The sequence below is a fragment of the Tachysurus fulvidraco genome, chromosome 2, assembly GCF_022655615.1.
Source record: "Tachysurus fulvidraco isolate hzauxx_2018 chromosome 2, HZAU_PFXX_2.0, whole genome shotgun sequence".
Classification (NCBI taxonomy): Eukaryota; Metazoa; Chordata; class Actinopteri; order Siluriformes; family Bagridae; genus Tachysurus; species Tachysurus fulvidraco.
In genome coordinates, this window is record NC_062519.1 from 34,419,948 (window position 1) to 34,443,736 (window position 23,789).

The 23,789-nt window shown below is 36.8% G+C and overlaps 2 protein-coding genes across 4 annotated transcripts; one reads left to right on the forward strand and one right to left on the reverse strand.

Annotated features, from left to right (window-relative positions):
• Positions 1 to 19: 19 nt before the first annotated feature.
• Positions 20 to 9,031, reverse strand: zfand6 (zinc finger, AN1-type domain 6). Of its 3 annotated transcripts, none has more exons than XM_027162191.2 (5): positions 8,787 to 9,031; positions 4,536 to 4,693; positions 3,062 to 3,202; positions 2,051 to 2,155; positions 20 to 1,367 (listed from the first exon to the last, which is right to left on the reverse strand). In XM_027162191.2, the coding sequence occupies exons 2-5, from the start codon at positions 4,684 to 4,686 to the stop codon at positions 1,219 to 1,221; spliced, it is 546 nt and encodes a 181-aa protein (XP_027017992.1). In that variant the 5' UTR covers positions 4,687 to 4,693; positions 8,787 to 9,031; the 3' UTR covers positions 20 to 1,218. The 3 variants fall into 3 exon arrangements, with proteins under 3 accessions (XP_027017992.1, XP_027018011.1, XP_027018001.1); XM_027162210.2 differs by lacking the exon at positions 8,787 to 9,031 and adding an exon at positions 8,313 to 8,745; XM_027162200.2 differs by lacking the exon at positions 8,787 to 9,031 and adding an exon at positions 4,818 to 4,961.
• A 548-nt stretch (positions 9,032 to 9,579) lies between these two features.
• Positions 9,580 to 20,914, forward strand: mthfs (5,10-methenyltetrahydrofolate synthetase (5-formyltetrahydrofolate cyclo-ligase)). The gene is made up of 3 exons (XM_027162181.2): positions 9,580 to 10,056; positions 12,082 to 12,346; positions 19,804 to 20,914. Exons 1-3 carry the CDS (start codon positions 9,946 to 9,948, stop codon positions 20,025 to 20,027), a joined length of 600 nt encoding a protein of 199 aa, XP_027017982.2. The 5' UTR covers positions 9,580 to 9,945; the 3' UTR covers positions 20,028 to 20,914.
• The last annotated feature ends 2,875 nt before the right edge of the window (positions 20,915 to 23,789 follow it).

Below are 23,789 nucleotides of genomic sequence, written 5' to 3' on the forward strand. Positions count from 1 at the left end.
AATGACTCAGCACAAATAATTCAAGATTATATATTTTTTATTGCTTTATTCAGATCAGAGGAAGAAAGTGAAAATAAAATAACACACAAGCATCATCATTGTCATAATCAGTGGTCACAATACAATCAATTTTAATAATAAATGAATTAGTTAGTCTTTAAGGAAAAACAATCAGTCAGCAATTAAGTAAATGCAGATTAATTAACACCTCCAGCATCAGAATACCAAAATCACACACTCTCATGCACAATGAGTTACTATCTTATCTACCATACAAGTCAGATTGTACCCGATCTGTTAGTAAGCAGTTTGTACAGGCCCCCTGAGTCTTGTCTATCAAAGGAAACAAACCACTGCAGGACCACTGCTGATCAGATCAGTGTGTTTATATATGCGAGTGTATCAGGTGCAGCAGCATTGTTCAATACTCCTGCTGAACTGAAAACAAGATTAGCTTCAGTCTCTAAATGAAGGACTGACAAAATCAGTGTAAACAGTGTTCAAAACCCCAACAATGGGGCTGATCTAAAACAGTCATACCAGTATGACTGTAACATGCTGTGCCAGTGTGCCAGTGTGAGTACTGTGCTGAGAATGATCCACTACCCAAAATGGCATCTGAACAGATGTGGTCCTGAGGCGTTCCTTGTCATCGAGGAACTGAGTAACTGTCACAACTGACAGATGTGATACAGCCTCTAACTCTATATCTGTAAAGGCAACTCAGTATACATGTACACATGCTTACACACTCATGCCACGTTCTATATTATTGATTATAAATTCTTAATTGTTTTAACAAAATTTAGAGGGCAAACCAGCTGATAAAATGTTCCTCGCATGCTTTTAAGCCATTGATGTCAAACTAGATCTGCCACTCGTGTTTATATTCTTTATCTAAAGAAAAATATCCTTGCTTGTTTAACATGCAATCTTTGTTTATAGACTTGAGAAAAGACCCGCCCCTCAAGTAGTCTCACCATAGCCCTGTTAGTCATTGAAATTAAAATATAATACAATCGTATAAATCTAGATTTCTGTAACTTTATCACACAAACAATAATGAAAACATATTTGTTTAAAAAAAGAAAAAAGTACTGTGTAGTATGTACGATTCAGGGGTCTGTGCTGGTATTGTTCAGAGTTCCACTGTGCAATGTGGCGTGTAATGGTAAGAGGGGGAAAAAAATGACACGAAAGGGTTGTCCATGAGCTGTTTCAGATCTTTGTGACTTTTTCACAAACGATGACCGGGTTTTCTTTCCTAATTTTCTCAGCACCATCAGCTTTATAGTCGAAGGCGCAGTTATGGACATCAGTGTATCGGTGAACACTACAGAACACATTTCCACAGCGGCAGTCAAAACCTGCAATACACATAGACAAAGGAATGCTCTGATTAATAAAGATTTCTGAGTCTGAATCCAGCTAGAACTTTGCTCAAGGACCCAAAAACAGCTCTCTTGCAGCCATGTGAGTCACCATTCACGTCTAACATGAAATCTGGAACCATTAATGCCATACAATAAGAGTGCGGTTATAAAAATACTTTCATGGCTGTGATTCACCCATAGGCATGAGGCCACAGGTAGTGATATCCAGTGTATCATCATAACGAGTGTGATATTGCTTTGATACAACAGTTTTATAAATAAAAAATTATATGTTGATAAGTTACATTTCAGATACTATATGGCCAAATAATATGTTTATTTTTTTTCTCTGCGAAAGGAGGTAGATACCAAAGAATTATTTGGTTAGATAGAAATAATTAAATCCTTATTATGCCTCTACAGTTTTTGATTTATTTTTGTGTTTTATGGCTACTATGAATTTGTCATAATGTTGCTAGCTAATGATGAATAAAAACTGTAAATAAAAGCCATCATGGCAGTATGCTAAATGGCTTCACTTCATCCTCTAGCCTCCATGAATCAATTATTTCCCAGAGAGAACTGAGAGATGTACACAATATGAATTTCCTATATGGATAGAGAAACACAGAGAATTTTGTTTGCTTTAACAAGCTGCTACAGTAAATGTCACTTACCCGTCAGGCCCAATTTCTTGCGGCAGATGAAGCAGCGGTTCTTTTTGGGTTTGGATTTGCCCGGCTCTGTGGTGGCTGATGAAGTGGATGCGTCTGATCCCGAGGCTGAGGACCAGAATAAAAGAGTTAGAAACATTTTTTGTCTACGTACACTTATCTTGAGGGATATAGCATAACTTGTACAAAATGCATGGATCTTCATTAAACAGACTGAGAATAAGGGCAGACCTTAAATGGAGACGTGCCAGTATTGACTTTAGCACACATTGTTCTTTTTTAAACGATAGTTTATGAAGACGGTTGCGCTATCTGAACAACAGGGACATTAATATAGAGCAAAATGTTAATGTAATATCACATCACTCATAATTGTAAATCTATTCAGTGTTAACATCTATTCTTAAAAACTCAGTCTTAATTCTGGGAGGTCGTGAGTCATGGTAAAATGAGACATAAAGCTGAGATAAGCCTATTTCTAATACTGATTTGTCCTAATGTGCAGTCGACACTCAATTTACCACAAAGCTCTAGATAGCAGTGAGAAACGCATTTACCTGGCATGGTTTTAAATCTTGAATAAGAGTCTAAGATTGACAGAAACAGTGGTGTCCGAGTGTGACAACGGATTTCATCAGAACTATTTAGTCAAAATCACCTTCTAACATTTGACTGATATATTTACTGTGCTTTGCGTTGAGTGCTTTTAGGTCCAATAATTCTAGGAAATTTTAGCAGAACGTTAAAAGAGAGATTCTGAGGCTTGTCAGTGGACTTTGTGCATGTTGTTGGACTGCCCTCACCCCAAACAAAGGCAAACAAACAGACAGAAGACTGTGAGTGACAACGGGTACAGGAAACAGTGGGGCATTTTTATTATTGATTTCATCAGTCTCTTGCCTTCTGTGTGTGTGTGTGTGTGTGTGTGTGTGTGTGCGCGCGCGCCAAACTGCTGCAAACACTGTTCCATTCTCCTTAGTACAAAATAAGTGAAGGGATAAAAAGGGGGTGTACCTGTTACTTCTTGAGTTTTTGTCTCTGCTTTTTCTAAAGTTTCAACCTCTTCTGTGACTCCTGCGGGAGTAACGGAGGTGGATGATGCAGACAGAGATTCCTCTAAACTGCTCAGGCTGGACGACACTTCAGGCACTGACACTAGGAAAAGAAAAAACAAACAAAAAATGATGTTAACATTAGCTAATTTTACTTGTGAAACCACCAATAGCACTGCCAACCACTAAAGCACAAAATAAATAAATAAATAAATAAATAAATAAATAAATAAATGAATGAATGATAAGAAAGAAGAGCTTAACTATAAACAAACAAAAAATCTCAGGTAACAAAAAACAAAAAACAAAAAACAAAACAGCAGATTTCAATATGTAGTCATTTTTCTCCAAATAAGTAAACAAACTTTCAAAAAACAAGTATGGGGGAATAAGTACAACCTTTCTATTTCCATCATTAGGTGTGTAATTAGCAGGCAGGTGTGTATATACATATCTTGAATTTTGTATTATATTAATATAAATTATAGATTAGTCTTTATATTATCCTTTCTTTTTACCTTTTGTTCTATGTTTCTGTTTCTGTAAAGCTGCTTCTAGGTGATGTCAATTGTAAAAAGTGCTATACAAATAAATTTGAATTTAATTTAAATGGATACTACTGAAATGTGTTTAGATTACTCACTTAGCGAGAAGTTTACATAAAAGCCGAACTTTTGACAGTTTGGTTTTATGGAGTACTCGTGTATGTCAATCAAGACAAAAAGAAAGGACATCAGTCATGACCTAAGAGAAGCAACTGTTTTTGTTTATCAATCTGGGAAGGGTTAGAAGGCCAGCTCCTTCTAACCCTTCTAACAATTTAAAATTCACCAATCGACAACAAGGACTGTTTACAAATGGAGAGGCTTCAAGACAGCTGCCAGTCTTGCAGGGCAGAAGCATCCCAGCAAATTGAGTCCAAGGTCAGACAGTTAATGCTCAAAACCATGGGCTCCTAAGAGTGATTAATGCAGATAGAGAGTCAAAAAGTCAAAAAGAGATCAGGGTATTGCCTAGGCCTCCAAATTCCCCAGACCTCAATCCAATCAAGTATATGTGGGATGTGCCAGGATCTGTCAGATGCCACAGCATACATAGATGTATTGTGGAGTCCATGCCTCAGAGCACAGGGGAGATCTACACAATATTAGGCAAAGGGTTGTACTAAAAAAAGATGCACTTATTTTCACCAACTGGTTTCTATATGATGATTTACGATTTGGGGAAGCAATTATATTGAAATAGTTGTGGTTGTTTTTCAAGTTATTAAGAAACACAATAGTGATAATTAGGTTCTGAAAAATAAAAGCATAGAATTAAAGGAGGGTGCACTTTCTTATCCCCATGACTGTGTGTGTATGTACACACACACACACACACACACACACACACACACACACACACACACACACACACACACACACACACACACACACCTGTCTCATTGACCCTGCCGCTGGTGTTTGTCATCTGCAGGAAGTCTTTGTAGCAGATGGAGCACATGCCATTGGTGCGTGGGTCTCCATAGAAACCACAGCCAGTGGAGCACAGCCGGGGAACCTGTGTCTGTTTTGTCTCCTGAGCCATACCGCTCCTGAAAAGAAAAGAAAAAAAAAGAAAGACAGACAGACCAATAGTCCAGTTAGTTTAATAAAGTTGTTGTAAAATAGGTAATAAATAATTGCAATAAATAATAAACATCAGATACTGTTACTTGCTTTTTAATAAAGAAGCACTCAAGTTGTATTTTTTGTTAAGTTACTATGAACTGACTTCCAACACAATCTTATATAGAACAGAATCAGAATCAGAATCTGCTTTATTGCCAAGTAGGCTTGCACGTACAAGGAATTTGTTTTAGTGTCATATGATTATAGTATACACATACAATTTATTTATTTTTTTATTTTGTATGTACATGTTTATATATATATATATATAAAAACAAACATTTAAATACAAATAGACAAATTTTTTTTTTAAAAATAAATAAATTGTATGTACAGTCATGCTATAGGTGATAGAATGGAATAGAACAGAATGGAATATGGAATAGAATGGAATAGAATGAGATGCAGAGATGTACTAGGGTGGAGGTGGTAACAAATAAATGATTATTGCACATCGTTATTGCATAATGGGGGGAACAGATCCCAACAGTTCACAGTTTACTTTCGCAAACACTGAATGTTCTTCTGCAATTTTTTTGTTGAAACATAACCTTAATAAATTAAAATAAAAGTATAAATACATTTATATGTATTTATTATTTTATTTTAATTAGCATGCCTTAAGGTACATTTGGACTGCAGTAAAAAGCCATTTCAGTAAAAAGCCATCTAAACCATTCCTTCAGAGAAACATGGCAGTTGTAGTCATGAGGAATTACCAATGAGTTCACAATAATCAACAATCTCATGATTGCTGGAAGTGTTTTTGAAGTAAGACCAGAAATCTGAAAAGGCAAAACTGCTGATTTTGCCCAACATTTATAATTGTAATTCCTGTAAAACTTATTTTTCAGTTGGCCCATGTACCCCAAAGCACAAAGGCATGTGTTTAGAGGTCATATTCACTGTCTGGTTGTGTGCTAATGTAATGTAAGCTACAAACACAGACAGGACTGCTTGTAAAATGTTATGGCTACAGCACAAAGGCACATTTTCCACTTTATATACAGACAACACTCTGGTTATATAGTAATGTATTGACACAGTGAGGATGTACTGCTGTATTGCTGGAATAAACAGGTTCACACATCAGCAAAAAACTTCTAAACTCAAACAAATATAGTTTGAATCAGAAAGGAGTGTTGTTTCCTGCATTTTATCAAAAGTATTGCGTAACCATTAGAACTAGACTTAATTTATAGAATCTGTAGAATGTGAGAGCTGGGCTACACACTAGACACTGTTATGCCTAATTTTGGTCCCGATTCGCTCCCTCCAGTGATTGTGGGAGCATGGCCAAATAATATGTTATCTGTCCAAATAATCCTAAAGTATGGGGTATCAATACAATTATTTACTGCTCCTGTTCAAGACTGAGTCTCTCCAATCAGGAATCGTAAATATCAAAAACGCTCAGACGAAATTCCCACAATGGCCAATGAGAGAAAGCAGCACAGGAAGCATCACCAACCAGATGTTGCCTACTTTTACAGCTCACAAACATGGCTGTGCATAAAAAAACAACCTGAGCCAATGCAGCAATGAAAAAGTAGACATTTTTGTTGAAATATGGAACCAAAATGAGTGTCTTTTTAAAATATTGTGCAAGACATACCACCATACCACAAAAGGACTGACAAAAAAAAGGCGTGGAGTCACCAATGTGAAATCATTTCTACAAACGACAGGTGTGTAGTCTCCAGGTCTGGGAGAATCATCAATTGTATGTGTTCGGAGGATAATAATGTTAAATTTTTTTTAAAACTGTCCTCATATCTGTGGTCTCCTATGATTTTAAAATCAGTGAAGCCTTGAAAAATGTCTAGTATGTAGTCAGCCTATAAAATTTAAAAAGTAATTTTTACACAAACAATATTAGTGCAGCTTGGTCAATGTTGAAGCTAAACTACAATGTTACAACCAGCCACACTAATGGAACTGCATGCCTATTGGCCAATAACACAAAAAATATTTATATTTAAAAAAAAAAAAAATAATAATAAAAAACCCTGTTAGAAAAACAGCAAGCTACAAAGCCCATCCTTCCTACAATCACTAGTGTGGCCCTATGCCATGTCATACCCTATTCCTGTATGGAGGTAACCTAGGTAATTTATAAACTCTCACATGGCAGTCCTGTGACCGGCTTAGGGAAGACCAATGTCTTGGTGCGCACACACAGATGGACACTGGCTGTGAATGGAGTTAAAGAAGGATTACAGACCAACACAACAAGCTCTTGGTCCACCAACTCAGTAATGGATGACTGTGTGCACGAGAACTGTATGTTCACACACTACAGTGTGAGTGCTAGGAAAACAAAACAAAGGCTACAGAAATCTACTAGTAATCGTTAGAATGTTGCTTTGGATTGTCTGATGTATTAACGCACAGATGTTTGTGTAGTCAGATGGATGGCATGTTAGATGAGTGGATGGATGGTTCAGTGGGTGTTCTGATGCAAGAAATGAATGGATGTTTGACTATGTGGATGGCTGGAAAGTCTGAGTGGTGAATGATGGATGGTTATATAGTCAGATGGATGGGCAGTTATATGAACTGTAAGATATGGATACAGGGATTGTAAGGATGAATGAATGGCAAGGTGATATGCATAGATGGGTGCTTGGAAAGATGGATAGATAGACAGAAGTAAGAATGATGAAATGGAGGGATGGGTGGACAGTGAGCTGGTTGGATGGTGGGCCAGATGGTCAGCTGGCTAGGTGGATGGACAAACGGTCAGGTGGGATGACCAACTGGATGGTTAGATGGTCACATGAATGAGCTATTAGATAGATCGAAAGATAGGTTGTTGGTAGGCTAGATTAATGACCTATTACTATTACGTAAATTCTTTTCAGGCAGCTGTCGTGTAATAGTAGTTACAGTTTTTACACTTGCACATCTAACATCTGATCCTAAAAATCCTGAATATTTGTATGTCCTCTGCATGTTCTAATAGTCTGTCAGTGTTGAACAATCCTGTGGTCTCATGCCCCTACATTTGACTGGATTCCTTCCTTCCTACAGGGAGGTTTGTACAGTTTTTGTCAGCAAATTGTCTCCATTTTAAATAACAGCCTATACAATATGACCGACAGCCAACCTATTGGTCTAACATCTAGGGCAACTATACTCATTATTTTTAGTGCAAACTCTTCTTTAAATATTTGGTGTTTGTATCAGAATTATTGGCCAAGTATGTTGACACACACAAAGACTTTGGTACCAGCTGTTTATGCCTCTCAAAAGTACAAGGTTTAAGAAGTGTTTCCTACACAAATTCTTCAACAAATAAGAGTGTAACAACTCATTTCAGTTCCTGATAGAGCATAGAATGGCACCATATTGTGACAACAACAATATTGTGATTGAATCACCAAACACCTTTCGCTTGGTCAATAAGATTGATAAGAATTACAAAATGCCAAAAGGTCTCAATGAGTCAAGGTCCTACAATACTGCCTTTCTCTTCTGCAACTAAAAATACACAATAGTAATAATAATAATACATGGGAAGTACAGATCATAGTGTCATACCTGAGTCATTATGTCTGAAATCCTGTAGACATTCATGTCCAAATTTGGACATATTCCGGATCAATCAAGGTTAAATGCGAATAGTCTAAAATGTACTGGAGAAGTTTTAAAGCAGAATATACTACACAATGTTTTCCCATTTAGCTAATTTGCTCGATTCTTTGCTCACAAACCTAACCCTGCATAGTTAGAAAAACATAAATGAGTTATTAGGTTGTCAGAAAAAGAAGTAAAAAAACACCACCATGTACATGAAAACGACAAGCTAGCAAGCTAACTGTTAGTTAACTAACTAGTTGTTTTCCTGCCGTAGTTAGCTCATGGCTAGTGGATATTACCGTCAAATTATTACCACTTGGAGGACTTTAAACCGAGACAAAAAGATTTTTTGGTTGTTTCTTTCCCGAGATATAACTTGGTTAGCTTAGCAAAACTGGCTAGTTTGCTGTTAACTCTATAGGGGAAAAAACTTACCGTCCCCCGACTTCACAGCTCTGTTGCTAGAAATTACAGGACAACTTTCTTTTCCAGCGTCAACAGGCACGAAATAATAACTTGACGCCAGAAAATAACAGGACACGAGTTAGTTAATTAAATAAATAAATAAATAGATAAATAAATGTAGTAAGAGTCGAAGCTCGCCCTTCTGTTATCAACCCCCACACCCAGAAACAGCCTGTTTGTTATTTTCGTCACTCTCCATCCCCCAACGTGACGTCACTCCTTCCTTTCACTGTCGTGATGTAATAACACGCTTTACGACAATGACGTCTTTATCAGAATCGAGTCTGTTGACGCGCACAAGGAATTTAGTTCTAGCTGTTTGTGACTCTCAAAATTACAGATATAAATAACGCTATACCTTTAGCTTGGACTATACGAGACAAAAAACAGTATTAACAGTATTGGCATGATTATTTATTTACTCGAATTTCCATGACTAATGTGACGTTTCTGCAATAATATCATGTACTATTCATTTAATTCCCACTTTTATTTTGTTTGTAACCTCATTTAATTTTTTATTTTAAAGCAACAAACGGCAAAATGGATAATATCCATGTTCAAGCGTTCTAAACTCCTAACAATTCGGCCATTTTTATTATTATTAAAAACAACAGATGTTTATTTTTTATTTTTTGCTAAACCACGCCCACTGGTTCCTAACTGGTTTATTCGCTGTCAGTAGGACACGCCCACTCCCGGCATTTAAATACAAACAGTTTCAGCGCTCTAGTTCCTTCAGTTAAGATTCTTTTAACCGATACGAAAATTCATGTAACATCCTTTCGTAAATGTATTTTTGGACACTAAAATTGTTTTTTTAAATGCGCATAACTAAACGATTCTGGACGAATGTTAGATTTAGTTTTAAAAAAAAAAAGCTTTTTTATTAGCTTTAAATGTGTTTTATTTGAACAATTTCCGGAAACACCGGAAGTGCTTACGTTCAGCTGTGCATGCTGGGAAATGCAGTCCATATAAGTTAGCTTCCTCGCGTACTATTTGACGTACGACTGCGCATGTGTGTAGTCGCTGACGTGTTGGCACGAGAAAGTGAACATCAGTTAATGATAAAAGGTTCTGCATAAACAGCTATGTTTTATTTGTGTACGTGAGACACGTCAGCACTATGGCAGCCCTGCGAGCAGCTAAACAGGCGCTCAGGAGGGAGATAAAGAAGCGACTGGCTGCTCTGAGTGACGAGGACAAACGGCGTCAGTCACAGATTGTTTCCCAAAAGGTAAATGCAACTGTGGTATAGTTTAGAATTCAGAGTTTACACTGCCGCAAAGTCTGTAAACAACGGCAAAGTGTATGTAGAATCACACACACACACACACACACACACACACACACACTCACTCACTCACTCACTCACTCACTCTCTCTCTCTCTCACTCTCAGACACACATACATACATACGTACATACTCTCTCATACACATACACACACTCTCTCTCTCTTTCTCTCTATCTCTCTCTCTCTCTCTCTGACACACATACATACATACATACTCTCTCTCTCATACACACACATACATACACATATACATACATACACACATACACACACCCCTTATACACATTACTTACACACATGTGACTATACTTTAAATAGCCCACATGCTATATCCACGTATAGATATTTATAATTATAGGCCAGTGATCCCTTTAAATAAATAAATAAAAAAGCTGTGAAATGCATTGTTTCAAATGTTTGCACAATCTTTCAAAACAACTCTTTCTTGCTTTGTTGATCCTGAGCTCAGGCTGTTGTCTCTGTGGAGTTTTGCATGTTTTACTATGTGGGTTTCTTTTGGGTTCTTCAGTTTCTTCCACACATGAAACTGAATTAGTTACGATTTGTCAACACCATCACTTCTTAATACATTGACTGAGTTATGTGTTTGTACTGAAAATGTTTTTTTTTTCCCCTCAAAAACAACCCGGTATATAAAAAGATAAATGAATGAGACATGCATTAAGAAATATGAATAGGGTGTCAATGGGTGCAGAACAATGTGAGTGCTATTTGAAGCCACACAAATGAAGCATCAATTTATAATGGCTAAAGTTTTAATGCATTTTTATGTCAACTCAAGACTTCCACTTCAGCCTCACTGACATTTTTCTCTAAGTTTTAACATTGCATGTAAGCTTACAGTTTACATCCTTAGGGATCCTCCATTAGTGATTCAATCCTTCCTTTAGTTCATATTCTCTACCATTCTGATTAAATCAGTTGACAGATCTTCAGAATGGGCTAAAACCTTTTAAACTCAGTTAGAGACCAGGCTGATGTGCAGAGAAAGCATTTCTGAACCACGTCTCACAGAAAAAAAGCATACGTGTGTGTGTGTGTGTGTGTATGTGTATTTATTTTATTTATATATATATATATATAATGTATCTACACACACACACACATCACAGCAAGATTGCTGCTTTGTTAAGCAAGATGTTAAGTTTGTTGTATAGTTGATTTTGATGGCTTCACCAAGAAATTTGCAACAATTTCATAATTGTAGTCTTCTGTAAATAATGCCACAAATAAGAATAATATAAAATAAAAAAAAGTAATTATTTTGCTGTGTGTGTGACTAACATAAAACATAGCAAAACCCTGATTTTAAAACTCACTCCTGCTCTATTCATTCTTCTCATATAAGAAAACAAGTTATCATAAGTATCACTATCATAGTGAGCAAGCTGCTATATACATAGTGAGCAAGCTGCTATATACAAATATTTAATGTGCTATACTTTAAAAATTTTTTATGTATTCTTTTTTTCTGTGTTTTTGCCAATATTATAGTAGGATAATGCTGCACTTAACTGCACTGGCATTAGTTGTCTGGGCAAATCCAAGGGTCCTTACTTGAGAAATTGGCCCCTTTAGTAAACAAATACAGACTAGCATTTGTCTTTAGTTTTTCAGGTCATTATCCTTATAGATTTGCCAAATACTTTTTGCTGCACCGTCAGCTTTTTGCTGTGTAGGAAGAAGTAGAAGTGCCATGACTCCTTCACTAGGATTGGCTCATGCTTAAGAGACGTGTACCTCCTTCATTTGGACTGACAGGTGCAAAAGCCTCATGTCCTTTTCTAGGACCAAAAGGTGAAGAGGTCACAGTTCCTAATCTAGGACGGACGGTTACAGATCCAGAAAATAAGGAACTAACTGTATAAAGAATAAATGGCAATTTAGCATTGCATTGTATTTTTTTAAAAATCCATTAAGCCAGCATTTTTTTGTGTTTTTGCAGCTGTTCAAACATCCCAATTATACAAGCAGCCATCGTGTTGCTGTGTTTCTGAGCATGCAGGATGAAGTTTGCACCGAGGACATCCTTCGGCACGTTTTCAGCAGCGGCAAGGTCTGTTTTATCCCCAGGTACCAGAGCAACAGCAACCACATGGACATGCTGCGGCTGAACAGCATGGAGGACTTGAACTCACTACCCATCACCAGCTGGAACATCCGGCAGCCCGCTGACAGTGACACGGCGAGAGAGGAAGCTCTCGCAACAGGTACTTTCACATAAAGTGTATAAAATAGGGTGTGAGGAATTCATTCATTCATTCATTTTTTTTAAATTTGTTTGTTTATTGTGAATAACTCGGGATGTAAATAAGAAATAATATGATACTTCTATTAATTTGTCTTTTGTTAAAACTGAAAGGAAAATGTTATGTGTTTTTTAATTCATTCGACTATAAAATGAGATCCATTACGATACTAGGCAAATTAAAATGCATGTAGATGTAGAACGACATTTGTGAGTGGAGCTAGACATCTGTGACCTATATGCCTATTTCAGTTCTACTGAAACCATGTGAAATCTCAAACTTTAATTTAATGGAAGCTGAAAAAGTGTTGTTTTTGTTCCCCTTCCAAAATTGAATATGTGAACTACTTTTCCCAGTATATTATGTAATAGCTTAGACCACCAGATGGCGCTGTCGTGTTACTTTCTATTCAAGCTAATACCAGATAGTGGTGTGGTGCAGACCTATTATGTAAGACTAGAAAATGGTGCAAGGAAGAGAAATAATAATAATAAATAATAATAAGCATGCAGTTTATTGTGATTTGTTTAATTTTGCATAAGCAAAATGCTACAACAGGATTCGCAATGATTTCACTGCCCTCCGTTAAATGGTCACAGCACCCTCCAGTTTCTATGTGCTTGAAGCCATCCTTTCTTTCATTTCTCACTTTCTTGGTGCTGGAAACCTGTCCTTTTCCTCCCCAAACTCTCACATTTCTCATTTCTTTATTATCTGTTCTCTTGGTGTTAGTAGCTGCTTTGTCTCTTGGTGCCCAAAGCCCTCACCATCTCTTTGCCCTTCCTCTCTGTTCTTGCTGCCCCTTTTGTCTTTTGGTGCTTGCAGCCCCGTCCTTCTCCGTGCCCCTCTGTATTGGTACTACAGGTCTTCCTGTTCTCGAAGTGCTTGGAGCCCCTTCAGTCTCGCTCATTAATTCCAGCTCCTCCAGTCTCTCGGTGCCTGCCGCCCTTCTTATTTTGAAGGATTTCAGATGTACGCTTGCTCTCTTTCTGAAGAACCACAGATGTCCCCATTTCGAAGGGTCGCATTCACGTTTTCTCTCCCTTTCTGTGACGGATCACAAAAGCACTGTCTTGCTCAACAACGCGATTCAACAGATGTTTAATGCGCCCTTCTTAAAAACAAAGCGATGTTCCACCTGATAGGTGTACTATTTGTGTTTTGCATTTTTTAAAAATTTTCCCTGCAGGTTGAGACGTGATAAAAGTACGTGTGCGCATAACGATGTAAGAGACTCAGTGGAACATTTCCATTTTTCCACACATACCTTCCCCATCCTTCACACATCTCTTACTGTTGCATTCATTACAACCCTTTCCATAATTATCCAAACCTCCATATAGCCAGATTTGCAGTACTGGATCTCTTCCCCCTGCACTATGATCTACCGCTATGACTCTCTCTTTCAGATCTCACTATCTACCTCCAACATATCCATATATAGTATCCCTGATGTTTACACCCTGATTCTGCTCCATAATCTATAAGTTACAGACATATGATCCAATGTAGAAAATAGTTCTACCATCTCATTGACCACCCAGAGATTCAAGGTCCCACCTGATCTTCACCAGCGGGTCACCCACCGTGTTAAACCGTCCTTTTATATCCACACTTAAAGGAGTCCAGCTAGATTTCCTTTCTTGCTGACCACTACTTTATTAACTGTGCTACCCAAAAGGATGTTGACGTCCCCTTCTGGACCCCCCCCCCCCCCCCGACAATTTTGTAGCTTTTGTACAGAAAAGTCTTCTTGTACAGAAAAGTTTTTTTCCCTTATCAGTCCCAAAAAAACATTACAAGTTGGAATTCTGAGTTTGTTTGGCCTTGTTGTATGGTGTCATTTTTAGGTATTTCCACCTCTTCTTTCAAACCGCTGAAATCTTTATCCTTGTGGTAGCCATATACCATTATCTGTTATCCGTGCCTTACTGCTGTTTTGCCAAATAGTTTAATAAAACATTTCATTGAGGGATGGGTGGCCTTCATCGATAACGATGGCTCAGACTTAAACTCGAATATACTACTTTAGAGAAGAACTGTTGTTGCAGAGGACAGTCAAGGACAACGAGAAACAGACACAAGATTAAATGAACCAAAACTTGACTTATGAGCTAGTTTTACTCTACCAGACTCCAAAGGATGTAAGGAAAGCAAGTGTAACCATGAAGGAATTTGTAAGACACTACATCTATGGCGTTCACATCGAACACACCGAGTGTGACATTCACACTGAGCTTGACTTGTTTATCTGCTTCAATGCCATGAAACAGTTTGCCTTTAAGTATTCCCACTGATAAAAGCCAGACTTTGACAAGACTAGTGAAATAAAAGTATAGTACAGGTTATGTGTGTTTGTATGAGTGTGTGAATGCAGGTCTTTGCCTAATCGTGTGTAAGAGAGTGAAGGTGTATTTACTTAATTCTTTCTGTGTCCGGATCGAATCCCAAACACGAAGTGTGTATCCTAGGGATGTACTGATGCAGCAATCCCACCTTCTCAATTTCAATATCCGGATCAAAATGGACTCCATTTTGATTTAATAGTGACCCGAAGACTTTCTTCATAGAGCCGATTCAAAGAAACAGGACAAGCTCAATTTGTCATTTCACTAAATGGACACGTGTGATTAGCCATGTAAGCAAGCCGTAAGCGAGGAAAGCTGTTCCCCACACAAACACCAAACACTCTGAAAGTAAAGAACTGTAATTACCTCTTCAGAGCTGTAACCCAATGAGAAGACTCTGTTCTGTATTAAAACAGACAGGACTTCCAGCAGGGTGCTGATATGACTCATCACATACCAACATCTGCTCTGCATGTGGATGTATTTCAACACAACTTTAGCATTTTCTAAACATGCGTTCATACAAGTGCCTGCATAAAACGGTTTCAAAATATCACACATATTCTATGGCTGTCAGTCCAGTCAAAGATGACACGACCTGGGGTGGCGTTACGGGACAGCTTCACAGGTCCACAGGTCCTGGTTGAGTATATGAGTTTCACATGTCCTCCCACCACCCAAAAACATACACACACACCTGCCCCATTACAGTTCAGTGTTTCTAGGATGGACTATGGATCGTCCCCAGCCCCTACCAGGATAATGTAGTTACTATCAATAAACAAATGAAAAGAAGTACAAATGAGCACCTGCAGTCCACTAAAATTTTATATACACATTTTTATCACTTACCACAAAATGTTACCATTAGGCCCAGTTACACTGTATGGCAAAAGGTTGTGGACACAAACACATTCTACACAATTGTACACACTCAGATTGGTGAAGAGCCACATGTGGCAGTGATGTTCAGCAAACCTTTTGAATGTATGGTGTATATTTCGTGGTGCAATTTATTGCTTAGCTTTTTTTTGAGGTATGATATTTTTCTACATTTTCATCAATCACATACTCACCCCAGGTCACTGTTTGCTGCTCTAGTAGCATTCATGTATAGGGGATTTAGTAAAATAACATTTTATGGAAAGGTTGTTCTCCACGTCTGTCTGAAAATGAACAATAATTCGACAAGTCTTTTTGCTTTTGTCTTTTCTTAAATTTACAACAACATGCAAAGAATCTTGAACTGTGTGTTAAGTGTGCAATTAATACTGAAACTGTGATAATTGGTTATTATAACATAACCTCTTTTGTACATTTGATCTCTCTCTCTCTCACACACACACACACACACACACACGGCTTGTTAGCTGTTTTAAAAAAATGCAGTTAACTAGGAATGGATGAATCTGATATCTGCTTTATCCCCAGGATGTAAAACTTTAACATTCAATTTTTTAGTTTTTACCAGTATTAGAAAATGTTTCAGTATATCCAAGATGCATCAGATTTCAGATTTAGTACCCATGGCGACTAGTGCTACACGACACCAGTGATTCCTTTCTCATACTGTGCAGTGCAGCAAAGGCCTTAACGTAGAGATACAGTTAGCAGTGAAAGTGTTCACCTGTCCTACTGTGTCTGCGATTTTACACACATCCTGGTTCAGCAACCTGCCGTGAGCTCCACAAAGTGGTTCCTGGCTGCCTTCTGTTCTTCATCACCTTACAATAGAAAGCAGGAGAACCGCCTCCACAGAAAGACAAGATGATGTTCAAGGAGGACGGATTAAATTTTTGATTGAGACAGACTTAAATAAAATCTGCGCCGATATTTTGTTCGAGAAAATAGCCCTGGGTAGATGCTTTTGCTATGATTAAGAAAGATAGGACTGAGGACTAAAGATAGGACTGAATGTTGTAAATGCATAGAGTTGGTTAAAGGAACAGTTTTGCAGAAATTATAAAAAAAAATATGTATATATATGGCTTAAGTATAAAGAAAATAAATATATGTTCGTATAAATGTTTTTCATAAATATCTTCATATAGCTACTTGAATGATCAATTTTGTAATATGTCAATAAACATTTTTTCTATAAAACTGCCTACAAAGTGACCTTAGCTAATGCTACATGCCCTCAGGAGACTACACTAGACATGAGCAGTACTAGCAAAGACTCTTGATAGAGTAGGATTAGATTTGGTTTATATAAGGAACATTGCATGACTTTAAGCTAATTAGTGAGCGGACTGTACTGTTGCTTTAAATTATGATCATAATGGCAAATACTAGTGATTTCATTGGGTTTCGTTGTAAATGAATTACACCCTATTTGCTTATTGCAGGAAGAAGGGAAGAATTACTTGCTCAGGGTGAAGATGTTAGATTACTAAACACAAAGTTGTGAGTTCAAATCCCAGTACGGCCAAGACGTCACTGCCGGGCCCTTGAGCAAGGCCCTTAACCCTCAACTAGTCAGCGGTATAATTTAGATAAATGTAAGTGACTTTGAACAAGGGCATCTACTAAATGCTGTAAATGTGACTATCACTTGTTCTGCTTTCTCTCATTTCCCCTATAGCACATAATGAACTCAAAACATTTCACAACTTGCCTTATAAGTAATGTTTTTGTTCAGAATGTGTCTAGGAAGGTAGTTGCTATAGTCCTCTGATTTGGTTTGAGGCAAAATCGTATACATAACGGTTCTGCCACCACCGTTTTATACATTAAAAATGGATGTCACAGTGGAGTGTATTAATACACCGAGGGGCCAGTGAGGGCATCTGCTGATCATTATCACCACCTTTTATGGCGATCTTGTGTTTATCAAAATTTAATGAGGTTGTGTTGCTTTGAAATCTTGACTCGTATGTCATCCCACTGTTTGATGGAGACCGATGAATTAGTCTGACTGCATAGCGAATTATGTTGACGCACATTTTTCATTGTCAGGGTATGGAAGATGTGAGCAAATGAATGCCTTCAATCAGACGTTCTCATACGTACACACAGCATATATGCATTTCAGGAAACACAGATATTAAATTGTCTTCAATATCAAGTCATCTGGCCTTTTATCATTTATGATCGCACAACATTCGGAATATCATTTTAGAATACACTGCTTAAACAGAAACCTTACTGTATACCACATCACCATGGTGTGATATTTTTACCCTTATCGATTTATCCAGTGAATTTAATGGTGATATTGTCTTCTCTGTGAAGGACACGTACAGTATATAAACGATTCCAGGATAAGAAGCTTTAGAAGACACCAGACTTCATGCTACGTTTCTGACGTGTCTCCTTTTTGACAACACAAACACCCCTACATTTAACACCTTGTCATAGATTTAAAGAAATCAAACCCTGGATCTACACTGGAACATGAACACCTTTCTTCCAAGTTTGTAGACGATGGTGCTTGAAAGAACTTGTCTTAACGTGTTGGTCCAGAATCTTTCATCTTCTTAGGTGTTGAGACCTGGCGACTGTGACCGTGTGTAGCATATGATTTTTAGATCCATTTCATCCTCGTCGTACCATTCAGTGAACCCTTGTGCCCTGTGGATGAGAACATCTGTGAAAGCCTGTGAAACATCTGTACAAATTGTACAGTCAGTCATTGCCGTAAGCTCCCCAAGCATAACAGACACTTGTGTATTATGATACACAAATACCACCCATTTACGTATCTTAATTTGAACTTTTTGCATACAATGTTGGTATCTGGTTTACACCTAAAAAAAACCCAATATCATACATTATCCTTTTACACAAATTAAAAAGGAGAGACAATGATAAGTTCTTGAATTGTAAGAGCTGGTTGTAAAGCAGTCCATTTAAATATTTGCAAGGCAGCATCAAAACAATCTATTAGGCACCTCCATGATTTTAGATGACCTCAGTAAGGAGTATTTTGTACGTTTTAGTCCTTTTATAGTAATAATTAACTCCTCTTTGAATACTGTCTGTTAACACTGATTGTGATTAGTTGGTACCCTGTACATGGTGTCTCCTGCTTTGAAACAACTTCCCTGGAAGATTAAGACCCAGTTAAGAAAATGGATGGATGGATGTCTTACTTAAAATGCAGTTAGACTTATAATGACTTCATCCATTGTGAGCAGATTATAACAGGTTTTGTTTAGCTCCCCAAATGTGTTATAACATGCTCCTGTGCAGGCAGAGGTTCAGAACATATTGCATTACAATCACTTTATTACATTATGGTGTGGTCACAAAAGGCCAAAATGCAATAACTTTCATCACTGGCAGGATATAAGTCTTAAAGTGTAATAATTCTATTATGTTCAGGTTCTTATAGAGCCCCAAATGTAATAAAGCCCATAGTATCTCAACAACTTCTTATGACTTTCAACCAGTTAACACGTATACTTTTAATATCGTGCTCATTATGTGTAAACATTGGCAGAGTTTGAACAGAAGACAACACCTTGGATGCGAGCGAGGGAATCCGTCTGAAATGTTACTAAATCCAACCGAAAGCAAAAAGTGAATTTGAAAGTGGCGTTTAAACTAAAATAAAAAAATTCAAGAAGAATAAAAACTTTAATACTTTATAATTTACTTTTTGGCACTAGGTTTATCCCAAAATCATGATCTCTGACACAATTTTATGAGAGTTCTTTGTATCATGTGTAAGTTATTGTGTTTATTCATATTTCATGCTGGAATTTTGACATGGAGTGTTTACATTATTACCTCACTAAAGTTTCCTGACATTTGTTTATCACTGGTCAAGTTGTCATTCCTGAGAGCCGATAAGAATATTGGCAAGACACAATATGTTTTACAAACAGCAGAGAGTTTTCAAAATCGCAAAACTCTTTCTTCTCCAAAGTCATGTCTTTCTGTGCATTTTAAACACAGAGCCACAAATGTTTTTTGGCAGTCATGGTAGTATTTTTGTTTTACTAACTAGAAGCCATTTACTTCGCAATAGTATAAAAACATCTACATCTATAAAATCTACATATCTCATTTCTACAAAAGATGAATGTTAAAGCTTTTTCTTTTCTCTCTAATCCTCATATATAGGTGGCTTAGACCTGATCCTGATGCCCGGACTGGGCTTTGATAAAAATGGCAATCGTTTGGGACGAGGAAAAGGCTTCTATGACTCGTACCTTCAGCGCTGTATGAAGCATCCTAAAGGCAAACCCTACACCATCGCACTGGCCTTTAATGAGCAGCTGTGTGAACAGGTTCCTGTGGACGACAGCGACATGCTTATTGATGAAATTCTGTTCGAGAGCGCTTGAGAGGGAGCCATGTCGACAACAGCAAAAAAAAAACTCTGTCAAAAGAGTTTACTGAGTATGATTCACAGAGAGCTACAAAGATAAGTGGGTTAAGAAATTAGAGCTCTTTCCATGACTTCAGTCAAATGGAATCTAATAAAACTGCTCTCGGTTAAGTCGGAATAATTAACTGACGGAACACGTTATATGTTCTGAAGCGGAAAAATCTTCCTCTCAATCTAAATCTTAATAGATTCAAGAAAATTGCGGATAAAAGCTACATTTAAAGCTGATGGTAATTCAGCACGTTTCGATTTAGTGCTGTTTCAATTTGTTTAAATGTATTACAAATGGACTAGTTTAGCTTTGAGGAGTGAAGAAATGCCTGATTCCCTGGGATTGATAGATAGCAGAGGGACAGGAGAGAAGTAGTGAAACATGCACTGCAACATTTTTAAACAACAGTAATTATTTAAAGTTAAAAACGCCATTAATGTAAAGATCTGTGCATTTGACCGTGATGACGGACATGCATTGCGTTTGTGGAGACGCTTTACTCCCCGTGCGTCAGTTTTTTGCTTTAAATTCTGTTCCCATATCAGAATTCTGGTGACTCGTCTATAGATTCAATGTCCTACCTTAGACAAAAAAAAAATGTGCACATGTCCTCATATTTAGCCAAAGTATAATTACATCCATGTTTTGCATTCACAATAAGAAGCTTGAGTGCATCAGACAGGAGATCAGGACAAGAATGTGGTGAATAAAAGTCTTTCAGGACATCATCTTATAACTAACCACTACAAAGTGGTGAAAGTGATGGTTTAAAGGCTGTGCTAATGTCAAATACTGTGATTATCCTTGTAAGCTAGACGCGTCAAAGTGAAATAAACACTTCTGTAAATTGATTATGACGTTGTTGAGTTCTTTGGTCATCTTTAACTGTTCATGGAAGCTGTCGTTCTGGATAAGGGCATCTGCCAAATGCTGTAAATGCTGTTTCTGTTGATTAAATGATTTGTGCTTGTGTTTTATCAGGTAATTAATTATCTTTTAAGGTCTCCTTGATACTCTGATGAGCCTTTTATCTTAACCTTTTAGTCATTCATTAACAAAATTAGATCCCATTTTGTATTTATTTTTTATGTTTATAAAATAAACAAATAGAAAAAAAATTAAACAAATGAATAGGAAAAAAACCTAATTTTTTTTAATACAAAAATGTTTAAAACATAGAGGCCACAGGTTTCCTTTTGGTTATTCCGGTTATGATTAGATTTAAGTTTGGACTTAAGTTTAGCTTCTTTGATAATTATGTGTATAGAAGGTCCTCACAAGGTTAGTAAGACAAACGTGTGTGTGTGTGCGCGCACGAGCTAGTGGAGGAATGTACAAAATATGTTAACATTAATTTGATTCACATTTACACCGATTAAACCGTACTATAGTCCAGTGGAAATCTTACTCTGTTAATCCATATATGAAAGTGAGTAGATCACACAAAGTAATTTAAGAGTTTTATCATTTTATCACTGGTATAATGTGAAATTAGTCATTTTTTTGCATAACACATAACAGTTAAAGGGAAGATTTGTCTTGAAGTAAACAGTCGTGTTTGGATTATCAGCTAATTCTTTGTTTAAATGGACTACTTTCAGAGAACAACACCAACGCCAGAAACATTACTGCATTTTTATGTCTATTTAATCAGACTGTGTGTTCTAGTGACAGACAGGCTGTGACTTGCCAAACAAATGACAGCCTTGACAAAACAGCACAAGAGCTGTGGGTATGATTAGTGCAGTGTCACCAGATCTGCTGTAAAAAAACAAGCCAATGGCTTTGTCCCAAATATCACTAAGCCTCCACCACTACATCACTCCCTCCCTGCTTAGGGCTGATTTATATTTCTGCATTGAATCTCATTTGTGTGGCTGCATTTCAGACTATTATTGTTCCAAGTATATCTAGGTTCTGTAAAAAACACTGGCTGGTGTCGTTTTAACAAAGTGCCTGCTCCTTGATATACCGTATGTATCGGCTCTTCGTCGGATCTTCATGCATGCCTGAAAGAGGAAAAGGACAAATGGATTTTGTCTAAATACACAGTAAGAAGATGCTTAGAGGGCAAGTATTTCTCCAACATTCAGGTTTAGAGATTATTATTATTATTATTATTATTATTATTATTATTATTATTATTTAGGGTCATCAGTTTTCCAAATGTATATTTTGTCACCCTGTCCACACCAACAAACACTGAAAGACATGGAAGAAGTCTAATCACAATCTTAAGCTAGTTAATACTAACACAACCTAAAATCGGGTTGCATGGTCAAATTTCTTTTTTGCATCTACAGATTTAACATAGTCAAATGTTTCTCTAATTTATGTCACACTTTATATTTTTATTTGCCTCACCCTTTTTAAGGAAAGTTACAAGCTTTTCTGACATAACCTTACACGGGGAACCTATGGGCTGAGCTGCAGACAACTTGGGACTATGAATATGGAGAGGTTTCTGTATTGTGAATATTTTCCCGATTCCTTGCTCTCGTTAACCCTTATAAGATAATACTACAATAAGGTTACATTAAGTAATAAATTTAGGGGTGCCAATAATTATAATGTCACTTTACTGTAATTGCATTTACATAAAAGGTTAGAGAGGACAAAGTAGTTACTGAAGATGAATGAATGAATGTATGAATAAACATTCTTTTTTTTTTTCCTTTATTAGCTACAGACATTTTCTGCATAACCTTTTCACCCATCTTCATCAAGCATACAAATCATTCTGGAGCTAATTGTAGTCATATAAAGGAATTAAAGGACGAGAAGAGTAATTTAAACACCATACATGCTTCCATGCAGAAGCATACAATGCATGGAGTGGGTTGGTTCTGCTCATAATTTCACCCTGAGCCATGCAGATTGTTTCCGGTGGTGCCAGACGAGCAATTAAAATCAGACTGTACAGAGAAAACAGGATTAATGACTAAAAGAAATATATAAAATATATAAAAATAGATAAGAAATAATGTTTTTATTTATTTATTTATTTATTTATTTATTTATTTATTTATTTATTTAGCAAACATTGTGTTTAATTTTTTATTTCTAAGGGGAGTGAGGAAAAATTGCTTCATTGCATTTTTCTCTGCTTTCACTTGTTCCTGACTGCGACGCTTGATGGAAAAAAAAGAAAAAGATGCTGCTTTATTGTGATTGCACTTTGTAACAAGTTCGCATCATCTGCATTTTTTGAGCATTGACTGTTTTTCTTTTGAGCGTCTGATTTTTTATTTTTAAATCCCAGCGGCTGAGGTACCATCAGTAAAAGTGAGAAGATATAAAAAGTCACATAGCAATTAAATATAATACCATTATATTTTCATGATTATTCTTATACAGTGTAAGAAAAAATATTATCAGAATTTCTGCCTAATTGTAATTATAAAATAGTAGTTTAGTGTATTCAGTGTATTCATTTTAGTGTATTGTTGCTAGTCCAACAATTACAGTAATCTGCATGTGACCCATGTGGTGAACTCGCTCTACCATAAGTTGGCACTAAAATAATCTTACAGTATTTCTTCTGGCAGGAATTAACACTATTGTAGCTTGGTCATGAGAAAAATAATCCTGATTATAAAATGAATTTCTGCAGTAAAGCTCACAAAAAAAACTGTACAACAAAAATGGACATATAATGAGTTAGACTTGGTATCTTTACAGTGCAGCATACATATAATGTATGCCTGCAGTTCATTTTATATATAT

What these genes read in the sequence shown, in the direction of transcription:
- zfand6 (XM_027162191.2), bottom strand. Translation starts at nt 4,686, where the DNA reads ATGGCTCAGGAGACAAAACAGACACAGGTTCCCCGGCTGTGCTCCACT. An exon ending in CGGCAGGGTCAATGAGACAG is followed by an intron (nt 3,203 to 4,535) that starts GTGTGTGTGTGT and finishes TTCTTTTCCTAG; the next exon opens with TGTCAGTGCCTGAAGTGTCG. An exon ending in AAAAACTCAAGAAGTAACAG is followed by an intron (nt 2,156 to 3,061) that starts GTACACCCCCTT and finishes TCTGGTCCTCAG; the next exon opens with CCTCGGGATCAGACGCATCC.
- mthfs (XM_027162181.2), top strand. Translation starts at nt 9,946, where the DNA reads ATGGCAGCCCTGCGAGCAGCTAAACAGGCGCTCAGGAGGGAGATAAAG. An exon ending in CACAGATTGTTTCCCAAAAG is followed by an intron (nt 10,057 to 12,081) that starts GTAAATGCAACT and finishes GTGTTTTTGCAG; the next exon opens with CTGTTCAAACATCCCAATTA. An exon ending in AGAGGAAGCTCTCGCAACAG is followed by an intron (nt 12,347 to 19,803) that starts GTACTTTCACAT and finishes CCTCATATATAG; the next exon opens with GTGGCTTAGACCTGATCCTG.